The 21,297-nt window shown below is 37.4% G+C and overlaps 1 protein-coding gene across 1 annotated transcript; it reads left to right on the top strand.

Moving 5' to 3' along the window:
• Window positions 1–1,414: 1,414 nt before the first annotated feature.
• Window positions 1,415–20,931, top strand: LOC133403977 (oxysterol-binding protein 1-like). The gene is given in 21 exon segments (XM_061679487.1): window positions 1,415–1,555; window positions 1,782–1,917; window positions 2,370–2,463; window positions 3,651–3,796; window positions 4,425–4,551; window positions 4,553–4,634; window positions 4,700–4,859; window positions 5,587–5,698; window positions 5,765–5,963; window positions 6,109–6,223; window positions 6,330–6,393; window positions 6,845–7,012; window positions 7,093–7,338; window positions 10,998–11,118; window positions 11,197–11,300; window positions 11,377–11,472; window positions 12,341–12,525; window positions 12,598–12,827; window positions 13,724–13,762; window positions 14,541–14,588; window positions 17,997–20,931. Coding segments are annotated over 18 exon segments (2,388 nt in total). The 5' UTR covers window positions 1,415–1,555; window positions 1,782–1,917; window positions 2,370–2,463; window positions 3,651–3,656; the 3' UTR covers window positions 18,149–20,931.
• Window positions 20,932–21,297: the final 366 nt, after the last annotated feature.

Genomic DNA, 21,297 nt, shown 5'->3' with positions numbered 1-21,297 from the left:
ACTGAACTTCAGGTGTTGTAAAGAACATGTCAAAAGTTGTGACATGCGAGAATGGTGGCATTTGACATTTGTTCCCATCTATCCATTTTCTTCCACTTACTCGGGATCAGTTTGCAGGGGCAGCAGGTGACGCAGGGGTGCCCAGACTACTCTCTCCCTAGCCACTTCATCAAGCTCATCCGGCTGGATCCTGAGGTGTTCCCAGGCCAACCGGGAGACAGTCCGTCTACCGGGTCGTCCCCTCTCGGTGGGATGTGCCCAGAACACCTCATCAGGGAGGTGTCCATCCTAACCAGATGCCCGAGGCACCTCGTCTGGCTCCTCTCGATGCTGAGGAGCAGGGGCTTGATTCTGAGCCCCACCTGGATGACAGAGTTTCTCACCCTATCTCAAAGGGAGGAAGAAAACTGATTTCGGCCACATGTATCCGCGATCTTGTTCTTTCGGACACCACCTACAGCTCGTGACCATAGGTGAGGGTAGGAATGTCGATCGACCGGTAAATTGAGACCTTCACCTTCCTGCTCAGCTCCTTCTTCCCCACGACAGATCGATAGAGTTTGCACCACTGCACCGATCCACCTTGTCCATCTCCTGCGGCATTCTTCCGTCACTCGTAAACAGGACCCCTAGATACTTGAACTCCACTTGGGGAGGATCTCTTTTTTGACCCGGAGAGGGCAGTCCACCCTTTTCTGACAGAGCACCATGCTCTCAGATATGAAGGTGCCGATTTTTATCCCGACCACTTCACACACTGCTGTGAAACGCTCCAGCGAGAGTTGATTTTTGAAATTTGGAGAAAGAAAAAAAAGAAAAAAGAAATTTGTTCCCATGGTGAATATATTAAAATAGCTTTACTTTATTAATTTAAATTGTAAGGTAGCTTAAAATTGACTATTGTTGGACTTTTTGGGTAAAGTGGAACCAAAGTTGGACAGTTACTATAGTTTATTTCCTGTATTTTGTCCTTAGTGATACCACCACTTACAGAAGCATTTTCAAGTTATTGAGGTTATTATATGACGTGTATCTTTTGTAATGGATCAGTGCACATATTTGATGAAATAGATGCTATGGTGAGTAATATAGCATAGCACATGCATTAACTTTTAACAAGTTAAAAAAGTAATGTGATTATTATTAATTATCCGACACCTTTGGTAAAACAAGATGCTGTATAGAACTAAAGTTGACCTTTACGTCCACGATGACTTCAAAAATGCAAAAAAAAAAGAATAACAATTGGTCTTCGATCGCACTTGAAAATGCCTGTCATGTTGTGACTGTGATATATATTATAGTTTATTAGGCCGCAAATTAAAACGTAACAGTCTCATAATTGTCGGAAATTAGATAACATGACCTTTGACGTCATCGAGGCAGAAACAAAATTGGGACAGTTGACGTTTCCTCGCTTGACGTCAAAACACCGGCATCAGTGAATGCATTTGACAAAAAAAATATTAACCGCGTAATAAATACTGAGCATAGTATAATGTGTGTGTGTGTGTATATATATATATATAGCGAGAGAGAGAGAGAGCAAAACAGCGTAAGTAAACATTATATTAACTAGTTTAAAATATGTAATAGTTGACAATTTCATGATTTCTTTTTGCAATGTGACCCTCGATGCTGTCTCCGAGGCGGCGTGACTAAAATTCGACGGTCGAATGTCAAAGCAATGCTAACGCAAACGAAGTTAGTTTTTTTGGGGGGGGGATGATGTCACGTAAAATAAACGTTTGTAATTTGGGATTTTAAATCTTTTTTGACAGTTATGGAAGCGGGTGTCACACGTCCGACGTGTTCGGCCGATTTGGATGACAACTTCCGGGCTAGCTAGCAAGCTTAGTGGCGGGCCAGAGTTTAAGGAGATTTTCATGCCTTAAATTGTCTTCCTGCTCTTTTCAGGTAACTCGTTCAATTATTCGCTCCACACTACTTTAACAACACACAACCGGTTGGTACGGAACATTTATAACCGTGTATAAACACGCAGTCTTCTTAAAATGAAACGAGAAATAAAGAAATGTTAGCAGGGAAAAGACGTTAGCTAAACCGGCGACTGGCTGCTGTCGTCACCTGACAGCTGACATAAGCAACAGTTTTCAATGACTTATGTACTTCACTGCTGCAAGTCATGTTAAAACATGAATATGATTTATTTGAATTCGATGACAGTTTTAACCATTTTGTCCGGCCATGTCATAATCATGACGTGTAACGGGCCAAGAGGTTTACATTTTTCCTTGTTTGTCGAATGCTCATTACAGTTATCATAGGCCATCATATGTCATAATCGTTATGACATGTGTTATGATAACGTATATCCATCCATTTTGCGTCCCGCTTATCCTCACTAGGGTTGCGGTCGTGCTGGAGCCTATCCGAGCTCTGTCTTCGGGCGAGAGGCATGGTACACCCACAACTGGTCGCCAGGCAATCGCAGATGATGACGTATATATAAACTGGGTACTATATTACATGAAACCTTATTTTTATTTTTTAACATTTTTTTTTACAATTACATTTATTAATTAATTAAATATTGTAAATTAAAAACAGGGTTTCAAGCCAGGGTTAGGTTTTCAAACAAGGTTTAAGGTTTCAAATTAGGATTTCAAGGCCAGTGTTGATCTTGCAAGTCCAGGCGTGGGTTTGTAATTGCCGGTGAGCCCATTCCTTCCTTCCTTCCTTTGTTCGTTCGTTACTTCCTTACTAGCTTCTTTCCTTTTCCCCTAAACTACTATCCATACTTCTCTACCTTTCATATCCTTTCCTCCTGTCTTTCAATCACTCTTTCTGTATCCATTCTCCCTCCCGTAATCCTTCCATCATTGTACATCCATGGAAAGCTCAATCCTTGGTCCCCTTGTTCTATCTATCCATTTCCTTCCTCCTTCTATCATCCCTTACTTGTTTCCCTCCTTTCTTCATCTAGACTTTTCATACCATCCTTCTACCATACCTTCTTAATCCATTGATCAAACTTCCTTCTGTACTTTCTTCCAAACTTACATTTTCCTTTCATTTCATGCATCTTTGATCTAGACCCCTCCCCCCCCACACACACAATAAGTAAAAATCCGCAAAGTAGAAATAGCCTACTTAAATACACCAGGCATGTTTTTATAACATTTACAGGGCCTACCATCTTTTAAGGTTTTTAAACACAATTTCAAAACAATACAATCACACAAAGTGAACTGCGATGTAGTGGAGGTGGTTTACATTCAACACACTTTTAAAACAATACAAACTGAACTGAGATGTAGTGGTTTACTGTACCTACATTTGGCCCACCATGTACATTGGTGCAAAAAAATATTGGTACTCTGCCACTATTTTTTAGCACGACTATAAAAACACATGTTTTTTTATTATTCTTGACTGTCTAACATGAAATCAAACTAAACTTTGAATGTTTTAGGTCAATTAAGAGTACCAAAATTATTTCTATTTGCTAAATGCCAGAATAGTGAGAGTGATTTTTTTGACAAATATATATATTTATATATATATATATATATATATATATATATATATATATATATATATATATATATATATATATATATAGACAATACAGTCATGCTCAAAACTATTGGCACAATGTCATTAAGATGTGCCATTACCCCCACCAGGCTGCTATGATGTCATCAGAGTCCAAGCCCCCCGCTCCCACCCCGGGAGACATGTACAAGGGCTGGCTCTTCAAGTGGACCAACTACATTAAAGGTTACCAGAGACGCTGGTTCGTCCTCAGTAATGGACTGCTCTCATATTATCGGTATGAGTACAGTGTCCTTTGCTATTAACTTGAAACTAAGTCATGTGACGTCAGAGGTGTTTTTACAGGAAACAGAATTGTAAGGGAGGTTGTTTACATATCAGCAAACTGCAGCACTATTACAGTCGTGAAATGCATTTTTACTTACATGAGTAAAGTTCTAATAGTCAGACAAAATGTGTAACTAGACGTAATGGTACGAAAATCAAGACAAAATTACAGTATGTTGCACGAATAATGTCATAATGTGAAAATAATAAAGTCAGAATATTATGAGAAAAAGACATAATATTATTATGATAGTTTACATTGCATTTTTCTCTTAATTTTACATTTTTAAAAGACGAGAAAAAAGTTACGGTATGTTTAAAAAAATTTATATGACGAGGGAAAAATATGATAACTACATTTTTTTCAAAAAAGAAAATGTCATGTTATGATTAAAAAAAGTTTTACGACAAATTAAATTTATTACGATTTTGTAATATGATGAGAATAATATCGTGTTACGAGAAAAAATGTGTTTAAATAAAGATAATGTCATAGTGTTACAAGGAAAAAATTTTTTTTTCTCCTATTAGAAGTAATGTTACAACAACAAAATAATAATGGTATGAGACATTCACAGGACCCAGGCCGAGATGGGCCACACGTGTCGCGGCACCATCAACCTGGCCACGGCCAACATCGTCGTGGAGGACTCGTGCAACTTCGTCATCTCCAATGGGGGCGCCCAGACGTACCACCTGAAAGCGAAGCTCGGAGGTGGAGCGCCAACGCTGGATCACCGCCCTGGAGCTCGCCAAGGCAAAGGCTTTTCCCATACAGGATCTGTCCGGTGAGTGAAAATTTCCTATTTTCACGTTGCAATTCCTTGAGTTCCTTCACCACCGTCATTGACAGATGAGTCGGCGGATGAAGCGTCTGAAGCCCCCCCTTCTTCGGGACAGGGGGGCGGCCGCAACATTGAAATCCAGTCTACGCTGCGCACGCTCAGCAACAAAGTGGAGGACCTTAACACCTGCAATGACCTCATTGTCAAGCATGGATCAGCACTGCAAAGGTATAAACCCAAGGTCATCAAGAGGCCTCAATGGACGCAAATCCTATTTTTAGATTATTTTTGACAAACACTTGTCGAAACATATTACAAGGAATAAAGTCATATTGTTGAAAGACAAAACAAATGGTAGTTACGAGAAAAAAATTTATTACAAGAAAAAAAATTACATTTACGAGAGTCATAAATTCATGACAACAAAGTCGTAATACAGTATTATAGAAAGATGCAACATGACCAGAATAAACTCTTAATGGTGCAAGAAAAAAGTTGTAAAGTGAATAAAATAAAGATGTAATTGTACGAGAAAAAAAAGTTTGTTGCAAAAATTTCATAATACTACATAAAGAAGTACAGGATAAGAAAGACTTAATGGAAGTAGAATAAACTCAAAATGTTGCAACAAAAAAGTTGTAACTTCACTATAATAAACTCGTTACAAGAAAAAAGTCACAAAGTTATGAGAAGTCATTTTAAAGACTATTACACTAATATATCACAAGAAGAGTATTATTTCTAAATAACTTTACGAGATTAGTCATAAAATGACAAGAAGAAAGTCACACCTTTATGATATTAAGTTGTCGTGTTATGACAATAGAGTCGTACTGTTTCAAGATAAAAGTTGTGAGGTTACAAAAGCAGTCATAGCATTACGAGAAAAATGTTAGGGGAAAATAAGTGTTTATTTAAGTGGAGTGACGATTGAGTTGAGTTATTCCACAAACAGATCTTTGTCAGAACTGGAGGGCATTCATGCAGCAGCGGACATGGGTGAGAAGATCAGACAAGTCACAGAGAGGGCCACGCTCTTCCGAATCACCTCCATTGCAATGATCAACGTAAGTCACGGCCTGCCGACAAAAAGCCTTGACGTCCTCACCAGCTAATTGGTTTGCTGTGCATAGGTGTGCCAAGACTTCCTGTCCATGGCTCAGAACCACAGTAAGCGCTGGCAGAAGGCCTTGCAGCTGGAGAAAGCGCAGAGGATTCGCTTGGAGGACACTCTGGAGCAATTGGCCAAGCAGCACAACCACCTAGAGAGAGCTTTCAGGGGAGCCACCGTGCTTTTGCCGTCGTACAGCAACATGGATTTGGGTAGCAAAGGTATGCTTCACATTTGCTTCTTAAAGACGTCATCTTCAGTAGATGTGGTCATTCCAATATGTTGTGTGTGCCAATGTTGTATGTTTGTACAACTAAATCCTCCCTCCTAACAGTGTCTCATGTATTCCCCCACATTTTGCTTCAGGTGGAATGTCAGGAAAGGGGGATGCCAGCGACGAGGATGATGACAACGAGTTCTTTGACGCCATGGAGGACCCGGCAGGGTTCATCACCATCCCCGCTGACCCAAAATATCACAGGTCACTCGAACATGAGCATTCAAATGAGCATAGACCTCTGCCAAGGCTTCAGTTCTTGTAAATAGATCAGTGAACAATCTGGGATAATAGGTTTTCTTACCTACAGGAGATCTGACAGCAGTGTAAGCAGGCTGAGCAATGAGACCGGCATGGACGATCAGTCGGTAAATGTGTGTTCATTTTATTTCTCTATAAAGGAGACAGTTCCCAGGGGTCTTAATAAAATGTTTCAGACATTCTTAAATTAAAATATACAAAGAAAATTGAATTACAGAACACTCAACAGCCAGTCATGCTCTAGTTGAAAGCACTTGGTTCTGATGTATTCTATTGTGCCAAAGGGCTTTTGTTACCACAGCGATGAGGGCAGAGGTAGGGCATTGCGACTTCATATATGTTTACAATGTGTTTGAAAAGTGTTTAATTTTGAAGTTTTAAGTGTGTTTCAATAAGTTTAAATGAGTTTAATGAATTTTGGAGGGACAAGACTATAATTTAATTTAAAAAAAAAAAAAAAGGTCACAAATTTTCACCTATTATGTCTGGAACGTATCGCCACAATAAATGGGGGTTCACTGTATGTCCCCCTCTCCCATATCATAACTCCTCCCCCTGTTTCAGTTTGATGAGCTGTCACTGGCATCCAGTCTCGAGTCCCCACAGCCCTTGGAGCTGGAGCCTGTCAGGCAACGACGGACACGCATCGCAGAAAAGCCCAACTACTACCTCAACCTGTGGAGCATCATGAAAAACTGCATCGGCAAGGAGCTCTCCAAGATACCGATGCCCGTGAGGAAACTGCCACGCAAAGCGCCGCCAGCCACCCGAACGTGGTAACGCCAACGCCCCCTCGTCTCCCTCCCCTCTAGGTGAACTTTAACGAGCCTCTGTCAATGCTGCAACGCCTGTCCGAGGACCTGGAGTACTACGAGCTGCTGGACAGGGCGGCCAAGTGTCAGAGCTCCCTGGAGCAGATGTGCTACGTGGCCGCCTTCACCGTGTCGTCCTACTCCACCACCGTCCACCGCACCGGCAAGCCCTTCAACCCTCTGCTGGGGGAAACCTTCGAGCTGGATCGCCTGCGAGAGTGTGGCTACCGCTCTCTTTGCGAGCAGGTAGAAACTATAATACAAGCACCTAAAATGTTGACTTTTTGGATCTACAGGATAATTGTAGTTGTGATTGAGTCCTCCTTGTTAACATGGATATTTCAATTCAACAGCTGTCTATAGCATTGAATCAGTTAAACGGATTTATGACACAATAGAGGGAGATTTACAGTGAACTCCTTGATTTATCTGCTTGTAAGGTGACCTTGAGTGCTCAGAAATGCACCTTTTAAGTTAAATTTATTATTATTATTAGTTGTCATTATTGTAGAAAAAAAAACATGAAATATAAAATAAATGTATAAATAAAAAACATATATATGTTAAAAATAAAATAGATGTTATTAATATATACAAGTAAACATCTGTAAAATATATTATTTATTGTCTTGATATAAGATAAATGCAAAAATAATTTAAAGTGAAAAATAATGTAAAATAAAAAACTAATAACATTAATAAGTATAAAATGAATATTGATTGAATTCCTTATTTTGAACATGTCTGAAAGTGACAAAAAACAACAAAATAGACAAGATTAAACTAAAATAATGCTGAATTATACATATTCGAAAAGAAGTAGGAAGTAAAACTTATTCACTCCTATCCCTATCTCTAGTTCCTTATAATCCTATTTCCTGTAGCTTTTAATTTTTTGAACATCAACATAGTACTGCCATAATAATAATAAGTAAGAAATACTAATATATACATATTGGACATTGTTTCAGCTCCACACTCAGTTTTTTCCATCGTCTCACACCATTATTTGATATACAGAATGTTTTTATTGTGGTCTTGCATTGTTTGATCCTAAAATTTGCCATATCTCTTAATTTATACTCCCCTTCTCTTTCTTGAAACATTTTCTGTAAATTGTTTGGTAATCTATTGTTACTTTCACTATATCATTAATTTTCATTATTTTAGACTTTACAAATAGCTGATTAGTACATTCAAGCACCTTATGGACTATTCTAATAGTTATTTTTGTATTATGAACAGAAGATGTAGTAATTAAGGTAAGGTAAAACCAGGGAACAGAAAAGAGTGTAGTGGAGTTATCTAAAAAAAAACCATCTTACTTTGGCCGTTACAGAGATGCTTCTAGATATTTTAGTCCAGATGTATTTTATGTGAGACTTCCATCAGATTTTGTCATGTGTTATCACCCCTAGGAATTTGATTTCATGCACTCTTTTCAAAACAACCCCTACTATAAGCGCCTGTCTTTGATTTATTTTGTTGCTACCGAATATCATAATTTTTGTCCAGGTCAAATTTAATGACAGCTTATTTTTGTCAAACCAGTTTTTGAATTTGATGAGTTTTGATGATATACAATACAAATACAATATGAAATTAAAGCAATACATGTAAAAATAATAAAATTCCAGAGCTGCCAAATGTTACGGAATGTCCGTATTTTGTCATTGGCTGTAACACGGATTGTTCCAGATATTTGGAAGAAAGTTTTTTTTTATATCCAGCATCTGACATTCCCGGATTATCAGAACGTGGGCAGGTTTAAAGTATTATTATTAATAAATATTTGGACCATAAGATGACCTTTATTAGTCCCACAATGGGGACATTTGCATAATTTCAGCAGCAATTGTGGATATAGGAAATATAATTATGGAATATAAATAGCATGAAAGAGAAGATGTAATTACATTTCTTCTTCTAACATGTACTTTTTGTACATGTACAAGAAGTACATTGCACAAAATAGAAACCAAAACTCTTATCCATACATAAACTATCCAATTCAGTTTATCAGCAATATTATTTGTTGGTTTGCAAAATAGAGTGCTGAGTTATAATTCTGATCTAGATCTGATTTATCTGCTTTAATAGACCGGAGCTTTTTTTACATTTAAATTTATTTATTTTTTACCAGGGTTGAAAACATAATTGGCAAAGGTGAATTATTTCATAGACACAGATATTTTTGATGATGAAACGTCGAAATTTCATACAGTATACTGGTACTTTGATTCAGGGTTAAACTGCGTCCACCATCACAAGGTTTATGTAATAAAAACATTAAAATGACAAATATTGAAGCTGTAATTTATTAATGATTATCATTATGATTGTCACACAGAAATGTTCTTGACAAAATTTTGAAAATATGGAAATTCAGACAAATTTGGACAAATTGTTCTGGAAGTGAATTTTTATAGGTTGGCAGGTCTTCAATTACTAATAAAATAAATAATGAAGTAATCCAAAAAATAGAAGGCAACATGGCGTTGACATATTTATATTTACAGTGATAATTTTATGTGAACAAAAAAAATGCAGGAGAACCTATTTGCATATTTGTATTGCCCAGAAGATCTCAAACTCGATCTAATATGGATTAAACAAGTTGACTTTATAGCTTTTGACCACGCATAGTATACACAGAGCATATTTGATTAATATTGTATGAATGTGGAATTTTTATATTTTATTTTTTTTTTTTTTGGGGGGGGGGGTCTTTTCTGTTCTAATTTGATGGAGCCGTGCAAAGAAGGTATGAATAAGCCTTCGGTAGCATGCAGACCTCCACCAATGCCAAAAAAACCCTTCACACCTCCTGCTTATGCCTGAATTTTGCCATTATTATTAATACTTTGTTCACTATTTATTGGCTTTCATATCGACAAGGTTCCAGTAAAATAAAATTAAAAAGTAAAATTGCCACAAAAAAGGACAAACTCTGAATGCAACGGACAATCAAAACTGCTGGAAAAATTGTCGGTTCCCCCCTACCCACCCTTGAGGACTTGCACGCTGCCAGAACTAAGACGAGCATGCAAAATCCTCTTGGACCCTCCACATCCTGGTCACCACCTCTTCCAGCTCCTTCCCTCAGGTAGGCGCTATCGATCCTTCATTCATTCATCTTCCGTTCCGCTTATGCTCACAAAGGTCGCGGGCGTGCTGGTGCCTATCCCAGCTATCTTCAGGCGAAAGGCGGGGTACAGCCCGAACTGGTTGCCAGCCAATCGCAGGGCACATAGAAACAAACAACCATTCACACTCACCGCTATCGATCAACGCAAACTAAAACAAACAGCTTCTTCCCTCTTGCAATCAACTTCTTAAAGAGCTAACCTACAATTCCATTGCAACATGCTGCCAATTGTTTTTTGTCTGAGTTTGTTGTCACATCTCTGTCGGGCCAATTATACATTAACTCGTGCACTCACTGTAGCAGTCTCGCCACTCTGCACCGTTTTTGACCAATACTGGCCACTCTTGTGCTTGGGAGGTATCTGCACCATTTGAACAATTGACATTGTTCCAGATTATTGCACAACTATTCACTTTAAACTGCATACATTTCTTGAAGTCTCTCTTCCATTTGCATAATGGTTACTGCACCAGACTATTGTTCTATTAGTCATTTCAACCTGCTCTAAATTGCTAGAGGACTTGGAAGGGATCATTTTGCACAAGTGTCACAAAAAAAAAAAAAATTATCGGCATTACCAGTTTACTGGTAACCTTTTTTTGCTCAGTGACTGTGTTTTTATGTTTTTATCTCTCAAAAGTATTCTGTCAATTGACTTGTACTAGAGCAGCTCCAACTACCGGAGACAAATTCCTTGTTTTTGACATACTTGGCAAATAAAGATGATTCTGACAAACTTTTCTGCCTGTTCTCTCAGGTGAGCCACCACCCGCCTGCAGCAGCCCACCATGCCATCTCTGAAAAAGGCTGGACGCTCAGACAAGAAATCACCTTAGCCAGCAAGTTCCGAGGAAAATATTTGTCTATCATCCCCTTGGGTGAGTATTCCTAATTATGAGAGTATGCTATATATACGTTTCTGAACTAATATCACACAACCCTTTTGTCTTCCTCAGGTTCAATCCAGTGCATATTTGACAAGAGCTGCAACCATTACTCCTGGAAGAAAGTGACCACCACAGTGCACAATATTATTGTGGGCAAGTTATGGATTGATCAGGTATGATGATGGCATGACTGGTAGGCAATGTTGTAATGTAGCCAACTTTTTTAACAATTAATTTTTTTTTCTCTAGTCAGGGGAGATCGATGTGGTCAACCACAAGACAGGCGATCGATGCCACCTTAAATTCACTCCCTACAGTTACTTCTCCAGAGACGTGCCAAGAAAGGTGACTTTGTGTCTTATACCTCTGCCAAGAAGGCTACAATAATATTGAAGAGGTTTTTTTTTTTTTTTTTTTTTTTTTTTTTTTTTTTTTACATCTGCCTGGATTTTGCCCAAGGATGGATTGGTGACAATCTACGCATTGATAACAATTTACTTACTAAAAATGTAGTGCAAGTTTAATTCAAATTCTTATTTTCATTGTAATGTCAATAATCAGATTAAATACATATTGAAATAATCAGTGTTTATAAATGTAAATTAAAAATATTTACAAATTAAAATTTAAGTAAAATGGGATGGATTATTTTTTAAATTAAATATAAATATTGAAATTAAAATGTAAAAGAGCTGATTTCTGTAAATTAAAATATCGTGTTAATTAAAATTTGAAATCCTTTTAAATGGAATTAAAATTTCACTTGAAAATCAGGTTAAATTATGTTTATTTGAAAATCAGATTTTTAAATTTAAAATCAGATCTAATTAAATAAACTGAAAAATCTAATTAAATTATTTATTATAATAAAATCGTACTAACCTAAATTCACATTTAAGTTTTAAAATAATTATAATGCAAATGAAAATAAAATAAATGATTTACTTTAAATCTAAATAAAAACAAATATTAAATTCAAATTTGAATTAAAAATGTGCCGTTAATAAATATATGGAGGGAGGTGCCAGTTGTCAATTTGTATGTGTAATACCTATTATTTATAATGGGAGAAACACATCATTTTGATAAGTATTTACCCACTAAAGCGGCAAATTTTATATGTACTGTATTTGCAAGGCCAGAAGCTTTGAAATTGGGTCTGCTTCAGATTCAAACGCTTGTTTACAATGATGCTGTGTTTTTATTCTGGTAGGTGACGGGCGTGGTTATGGACAAAGACGGAAAGGCGCATTACGTGCTGTCGGGCACGTGGGACGAGAAGATGGAATTCTCTAGGATCATGCAGAGTAGCAAGAGCGAGAACGGCGCTGAGGGCAAACAGAGGACTGTCTACCAGACCCTCAAACCCAAGGAAATATGGAGGAAGAACCCCTTACCGTACGCGATACCACAACCTTCGCAAATAATTACAGATGATGTGAATGTTTATGAGATGGTCTTTTTCCGTAGAGAGGGCACAGAGAGCATGTACTACTTCTCCACACTGGCGCTGACCCTCAACGAACCTGAGGAGGGCGTGGCACCGACGGACAGCCGGTGGCGGCCCGACCAGCGTCTGATGGAGGAGGGCCACTGGGACGAGGCCAATGCCGAGAAGCAGCGGTTGGAGGAGAAGCAGCGCATGGCTCGTCGGGAAAGGGAGAGGGAGGTCATCAAAGCAGCCAACATGCCTGAGGAAGGTAAGAATCAGGCTTGACGGATAGCCAAACCATCTTCTACAATTCCACATCAATAGGATAACTATCTGACGTTGGCTGATTTGGCCAATCAGAAAAATAAGGCTGTGTCACCCAATTCCATGTGTGTGCTGTTCATGCATAACAGCAACATGGGGGGAGGAAGCCAGAAAAGTGCTGGCTTTTAGGTCCAACACACACTCAGTGACACAGCCGAATGCGACTGAAGTGGACCGTCACAAAAAAATTAAAGTTGCCGACTCTTCGGAGTACACGATTAAGAAACTCACGTCTACCGGTGCTCTGAAACTGAAAAAATGCGACCCTTTATTGGGTTTTAGGCTCCATAAACTAGGGGTTGAACCAAATAGTAACGTGGGAAAAAGCAGCCTTTGGCAGGAAGCGTAAACGTTTTTTTTTCTCATTGTACGTGTATTTCTTTGGCGGTCAAATACATGATCGAGCAGGGGACACTGACGTCGTGCCCTAGCTCTCAAAGACCACATGAGTAGCCCGTGGGCCTGTTTTCAAAATAGTTCACCAGTGAGATGCGTAAAATTTTGTGTTGGTATTCTTAAAAAACAAATTTGGGTTTTCAAAGGTCAGTATTTTAGCGCAGGAATAAACCATAACATTTGTGGAAACTGATTAGCGAGCACAACAATGACTAGATGATTTACACTCAAATTTGCCTTTCCGGAAGTTTGTATCAAACTAGTAGCCCTTCGCATTAATCAGTACTGAAGAAGTAGCTCTTGGTTTCAAAAAGGTCACTGACCCATTAGATGGTGATGTAAAATCAGCTAGAAAGACAAGGTGAGGACATGCATGTGTGTGTGTGTGTGCCGTGTTGTGTGTCTTTGTACATTTTCTCTGCTTGTCTGTGTCCCTACACAAAGCCTCAACCGTGGATCCAAACAGTGACTCACCTTTTGAAAGCAAGTACTGTACTCATTTTCATGCATTAGGCCCGTGATTCTCAAAGTGGTGTGTGTGGGCTCCCTGTAGTGATTCTCAGTGATTGGTATATGTCTTTCCAAAACGCCATCTTGTCGCTATGTGATTAGGTAATAGTAATGCTATGTACCACTCTTACCTTTTGTTTGTAGTCATCTTGCAGGCTTACTGTGTAAATACTTAATGTTAGCGCAAGGTAGCTTTCTGTCATTCTTGGTAGCTGACATGATGTTAACTATCAAGCAACCTAATGATAAACCCAATTTGTACTCTTAAGTGGCTATAGTGCCGCCTAACTAGCTAGTTTGCTAATAATATTACTAGGTAATTAGCTAGCTTTCCAAATAGCCATCCTGCTGGCTAACTATCTAAATCGCTGATAGTAATGTTAGGTAGCTTTCTATCTTCCTGGGTAGCCATTTCTCTGGCAAATTATCTAGAAAGCTAATACAATTATTGCTAGCTAGTTCTCTGTCTTTCCAAATAGCCATCTTTCTAACTAATTATCTAAATAGCTAACAATAATGATAGATAGCTGTTTATCTTTGTAGGTAGCAATCTTGCTGGGCAATATTAAGTTTAAGAGTTAGCCGTCTTGCTGTTGTGCCGAATGTGTTATAGTGTTGGTGGTACTTGAAAAGCAAGGTATTTTTTGAGTTGGTACTTGGTTTAAAAAGTGCTTCAGGCTTTAGCAAAAATACATTTGTGTGTCTGCGTGCGTGTAATTGTCATTGCTCACTTAGGCCATTTGCATTCTAGCTGACGCTGACAAGATTGGAACGGAAGCGAGTGAGGTTTCAGATGAAAGCAAGTATCACCACACAAACTCATAGTGTACAAATATTCAAATATTACGAATGTGTTGTGTTACATTTGACCACACCATTTTATTTAGATCCCCTTCTACTTATTTTGTATTGTGGTCTTGACTTATGAACATCGTGAGTGGGATAGGGTTAGGCTTTCAAATTAGCATTTCTGGCCTGGGTTACGGTTTCAAGCCAACATTAGCGTTTCAAGTTTCCAGCCCGGTTTAGGGTTTCGAACAACGGTCTAAGGTTTCAAGACAGGCTTGGGGTATCAAACCAGGCTTTGGGTTTTAAGTTAGGCTTTCAAATTACGATTTCAATCCTGGGTAAGGGTTTTCAAAGTAGGGTTCAAGACAATGTGTGGGTTGGAAATTTCCATTTCAAGTTTGGGTCAGGGTTTCAAATGTCGCTGTCAAGACAGGCTTACTGCATGGTTTCAAATTTGACATAATTAGGGTTTCAACCCAGGGTTAAGAACTTGAATTTATGGTTTAAATCCTGGGACACATTAGTATCGTGTAGCATGTAGCATAGTGTAGTAGTGTTGAGTGGCAGCTGATGATTTTATAAAAGATTTATGTGCGCTCATGTTCAGCTGACATAGAGGACTCTCCTCACGCTCACACTCATCCTCCTCGTCCTGTCACATGCAAGTAGCCTCCTAACACTGTCAATATAGATATACTGTAGTAGTAGTACATGTTAGCATTCTAAATGTTTTCATGCTCTTCTCAGCCCAAGACAGTGAAAGTTCTTGTGGTGCTACAGTCAAAAGTAAGTAACAGACAGACAGAGTCATGGAAATATTTTTGAGATCATCCTTGTTTTTTAAGTTTCTTGTTCATTTTTAATGTCTGGTACAAATTAAGGCATATTTGTTTGGAAAAATATAATAATGACAACAATAATAGCTCATAAGAGTTTATTTAAGAGCTGATATCTAGCAATTTCCCTTGTGTTTTGATAATAACCAAAATCAGTGGGAATACGATTAAGCTAAAGTATTTCAAATAGTATTATGGAATCAGCTGCATTTTTGTCGTGTTCACTGTATTCCTCAGGTAATATAACTTTTAGTGGTGCCAGGCATTAAAATGAACAAGAAATTGGAGAAACAAGAGTGGTCTTATATTGTTTTCCACGACAGTAGATCCCTAGATTTGACCTTCTCCTGTTGCACGACATCCTGGGACTTGTAGTATCAGTGGTATGTGGACTATTCTGTATCATCGGTGCTTTTTTTAGGATAGAGGGTTTATTCATTAAAATAGGAACTAATTAAAAATGCCACATCTCTCTCTCTCTCTCTCTCTCTCTCTCTCTCTCTCTCTCTCTCTCTCTCTCTCTCTCTCTCTCTTTCTCTGTCTCTCTCTCTCTCTCTCATAGAGCGCACGCACACGCACATACACACAGGGTCAATTCCTTTGTTTCTGTTATTTGTTGAAGACATTTATATGTACCCTGTGATTGGCTGGCGTCCAGTTCAGGGTGTACCCGCCTCTTGCCTGAAGATAGTGAGGATAAGTGGCACAGAAAATGGATGGATGGATTTTGGTTTCAGATCAAAAGATGAATGAGAATTACAACTTTTATTTCATGGTATTTCCATCTAGATGTGTTACAACACCTTTTGTTTGAACCCACTCACTTTTCAAGTGAGCAAAAGTATTGGAACGTGACTGATGGTGTTGCCTCTTCGATTGATTGCTTAAACATTAACTAATGCTTGTTTTTGGCTTTGGGCTTCTCCTGTGAAAACTGCATTAGCTGTTAAGCAAACATGAAGATCAGAGAGCTGTCTATAGGAGAAAAGCAAACCATTTTGAAGCCGAGAGAAGAGGGAAAATTTATCAGAGCTATTGCACAAACATTGGGCATAGCAAACACAACAATTTGTAATGTCCTGAAAAAGAGAGAAACCACTGGTGTACTGAGCAGTTGAACAGCAGTTGATGACAGAAACATTGTGAGAGCTGTGAAGAAACACCCAAAGACAACAGTCAGTGCCATAACTGCCAACCTCCACAGGGCAGGGGTGAAGGTATCACAATCCACTGTTCGAAGAAGAAGAAATATACAGGCCATACCACAATATGCAAACCACTCATCAGCAAAAAGAATTGGAAGGCCAGATTGGATTTTTTCAAAGAAGTACAGAGATGCGCTCCAAAAGTTTTGGAACAAAGTTTTATGGACTGATGAGACCAAGGTTAACCTTTACCAAAGTGATGATAAGGCTAAAGTATGGGACTCCCTACACAACAAAGGACTTCATCGGGGGGGGGGAAAGTGGACGGTTTTAGACTGGCCAAGTCAATCACTGGATCTTAACCCAATAGAGCATGCATTTTAGCTCCTGAAGGGAGAAACCACCAGAAACAAGAACTGAAAGGCTGCAGTAAAGGCCTGGAAAAGCATATCAAATTGAGAATGCAACAGTCTGGTGAAGTCAATGGGTCGCAGGCTGGATGCAGTTACTACAAATTATTGTTATGCCACCAAATATTAAATGTTATTCACTTTAATAATGTCTGTTCCAATACTTTTTGTTTGAAGCCACCCACTTTTCAAGTGAGCAAATGTGCTCTGTCCTGAGTTGTTTAACATGTAAATGTAAATGCCATGAAATAAAAGCTGGAATTCTGAACTTTTGTCTCATGTTCATCTTTTTATCTGAAACCCAAATGTCTTCAGTATAGAAGAAAGACAAAGGAATTGACCTTGCCGTTCTAATACTTTTGGAGGCGACTGTGTGTATATATATATATATACACACATATATAAACATACATACATACTGGGGTGCCTTGAGATAAGTGTGACTCAACTTGAGTTGTTACAGAATTCTGAACTTTTGTCTCATATTCATCTTTTTATCTGAAACCCAAATGTCTTCAGTATAGAACAAAAAACAAACGAATTAACCTTGTCGTTCTAATACTTTTGGAGGCGACTGTGTGTATATATATATATATATATATATATACACACACATATATAAACATACATACATACTGTGGTGCCTTGAGATAAATGTGACTTGACTTGGGAGTTGTTACAGATAAATGCCATTCACGAGTATGACAATAATTTCATGATGAAATAATCACAACTGCTTGACAGCATCATTGCCTAAGTCAGTGTTTAACGTTTTAGGAAAACAAGAAAAAAGCACAACAAATTCGACAAACAAAATGTCCAGTCACCTCAATTCAACCTATATTGAATACCATCACCTGGATGACTGATAAGCTGCACCTACTTATAGAATTTTTTTTTTTTTTTACCAAGCACATTGGTATTTTATTTTTTATTATATGACAGTAGATTAAAAATGATTTAAAGACTAACAAAAGGCCGTTTTGGCATTGAGTGTTGATTGGGCTCGTCTTCTTACGTCTTCCAGCTGCCCATCCAGACAGATACCAGGCGCAGTGGTTCGAGAAGGTGGACGACACCACGTCAGGAGAGAGCTTACACGTCTACAAGGGAGGCTACTGGGAGACCAAGGACAGCGGCGGCAGCTGGGACATCTGCCCTGACATCTTCGGACCATAGGCTAGAAAATAAGAACAGAATGAAAGCCCGATAGAGATGTCACCAGAATTTTTTTGTTAGTTTTTTTTTTTTTTGTCAACTAGACAAGAATAAAGTCAGAAGAATAAATTTGTCATATTAGAAAAAATAATAATAATCTGATAAGAAAAGTAATTTTACAAGGAAAAAAAATCTGAATTGTTGAGAAACTTTATCATGGAATTAGAATGTCCTAAAGTTACGAGAAAAATATTCAATGTTCAAGAAAAAATATTACAAAGAAAAAATGTCCTAATTTTATGAGAAAACAATTTAATATTGTAAGAATACAATTGTTGTTTTTTATATTACAAAAAGAAAAAATATGTAAGAAAAAAGTAATAGTTTTTTTTTTTTTTAATGTTATGAGAACAAATTTACTTTTGTGAGGATAAAGTTTCACTTTTAGAAGTAAAAGTGTTAATATTACAAGATTTAATAGTAAATTTGCGAGAATAAAGTTATGATTTTACAGGTAAAAATGTTAATATTGCAGGACAATCCTGTAATATGAGAATAAAGTCAACATTTTATAAGGTTTTAATTTTACAAGGTTGTAATATGAGAATGAAGTTACAATTTTACAAGTAAAAAAATTAATTACAAAAAATATTCTAAGTTTAGAGAAAGTTTTACAAGTAATTTTTTTTAAATTACAGCGGAAAAAAATAAGGTCATAGTAATATTACAACAAAACGTTGCAATGTTATGTGAATAGTGTTAATTTTACAATATTTTTTTACGGTAGTCAATCTCATCCATCCGTTTTCTGAGCCGCTTCTCCTCACTAGGGTCGCGGGCGTGCTGGAGCCTATCCCAGATATCATCGGGCAGGAGGCGGGGTACACCCTGAACTGGTTGCCACCCAATCGCAGGGCACATACAAACATACAACCATTCGCACTCACATGGACACCGACGGGGAATTTAGAGTCTCCAAATCATGCATGTTTTTGGGATGTGGGAGGAAACCGGAGTGCCCGGAGAAAACCCACGCAGGCACGGGGAGAACATGCAAACCCCACACAGGCGGGGCCGGGGATTGAACCCGGGTCCTCAGAACTGTGAGGCAGACGCTCTAACCAGTCATCCACCTAGTCAATCTCAGTGAACAATATTATAAGAAGAAAATCTAAAATCTACAAATATGAGAATAAATTTATGGCATACTTTCAGAAAGAAAAAACAAAAAATCTAATCCTACCATGGAAAGAAATCCAAATTTTGTGAGAGAGAAGACGCAATTTGATGAGGAATAAAACATTTTTTTATGAAAATAAGTTTGTAACTTGACAGGAAAAAACGTTTATGTTAACATGCTGTTACATTATGCAATGGCTGCCAAAACCATTTTTCCCATTGGAAATAATGTAAAGTCAATTCCTGTGTTCAGGAATCAGTCTATCACCATCCTAAAAACCTTCAGAGGCAAGACTTTCATCTAAAAAGTCGAACACTGTATAATAAAAGTCAAATAAAGTGAACTTACTTAAGAGGAAAATGTATGCTTCTGTACAGTATATGCTTTGCTACAAACTGAAGGACTATGCAGTGGATGAGATTCCTGCATTTATTTTACTTAAGTGTACTTACTTTCTGTTTCTAATGTGAACAATATACATTTGGTGTGAAATACTGGTTGCCCTTTTTACATAGTGTAGTATATCCTTTATTTATTTTGTTCCATATACAGTGGCTCCTTGACAAGTTAAGTAAAATATCGGCCAAATGACCGCTTGTATCGAAAAACTCACGTTGGGTCACTCGTATCTCAGGGCGCCACTGTTTATAGCCTATCCACCCCCTCTTCCCCCAACATTCACTATTCCCAATCATGTTTGAGTTAACGGATTAATTCTGTTCGTTTTTGTAATTTCTGATGTAATTTCTACACCCAAAATATACTTGTATATACTTTCTGTATGTAAAATATTTTTAACAGGATATACTTTCTGGTTTAATTTAATTTGTGATTATCCACTCCATTTTTGTTTAGCATTATTCCTCTACACTGGCATTGAAGCAGGAGTTCAGAACATTCATTGATGTAAATGGTTATGTCAAATTTAAAAATGATGTGTACATTTATGTGAAAAATATTGCCATTTTGCAAGAAAGCGTTTTGAGTATTACAACAATTTTCTCTAATCTGAAAACATTGTCTTAAGAATATAGATTTTTTTTTAGTGATTGCAGTAAAAATTAATTGATTTCAGAAGAAAGTTTGCATATTTTGAAAATATAAGAATTTGTTGTACAATGAAGATTCTAATTCAAAAGATTTAGTGAAAATTAAACACTTTACAACAATAAAATTGAAATATTGAGGAAAAACTCATTCAAGATTTTTTTTTAATATGAGAACAAAAAAAATATTAATGAAAAAGATGCAATTTAACCAGAAAATGTGAAATTATAATAGTTGTATTTTTATGAGAAACTTATAATTTCCCAAAAGATTTGAGTAGCTCAATAATAGATTTTGCAGAGTGCATTTTGAAGAAGACACGGTAAAGGTTAATTGTGAGAATAAAGTGTAATTTCTTGAGAATTTTGGGACAAATTTGGATTTTTGTTTCTTATTTATTTTGATTATTATTTTTTTAACTTTTTTGCCCAATGATGTATGAATGTGCATGAATGGGTGAAATTGAGGCCTTGTAAAGCACTTTGGCTATCATACAGTGTAGCTAAAGCACTATATATGGTAAGTGCTCACCTTTTACTATTTTAACTTTTTAATCATTCTTTCAAAATGTTGCTTTAATTTTATCATTTTCATTTCAACATATTTTGATGAGAATTTTCAATTGATATTTTTAAATAAATGTAAATGTATTTTATTTCTATTCTTTGTTTTTTATTGAATTCATGTTTTTTTTTTTGTTTAGTTTTCAGTCTCACTTCATTTTAGTTTTTTTTTTTTTTTTTTTTTTTTTTTTTTTTGGTCATTTGTTATAATTCCAACTGTTGTTATCTTTTATTTCTTCATTTTAGGTGGCACGAGGACCGACTGGTTAGCACGTCTCCCACAGAGTTCTGAGGACCCGGGTTCAAATCCGGCCTCACCTGTATGGGGTTTACATGTTCTCCCCCTGCCTGTGTGGGTTTTCTCTGGGTACTACGGTTTC

This window comes from Phycodurus eques, chromosome 6 (assembly GCF_024500275.1).
Source record: "Phycodurus eques isolate BA_2022a chromosome 6, UOR_Pequ_1.1, whole genome shotgun sequence".
Taxonomy (NCBI): Eukaryota; Metazoa; Chordata; class Actinopteri; order Syngnathiformes; family Syngnathidae; genus Phycodurus; species Phycodurus eques.
Note: the sequence above shows the minus strand (reverse complement) of the source record. Positions and strands in the feature narration are given on the sequence as shown.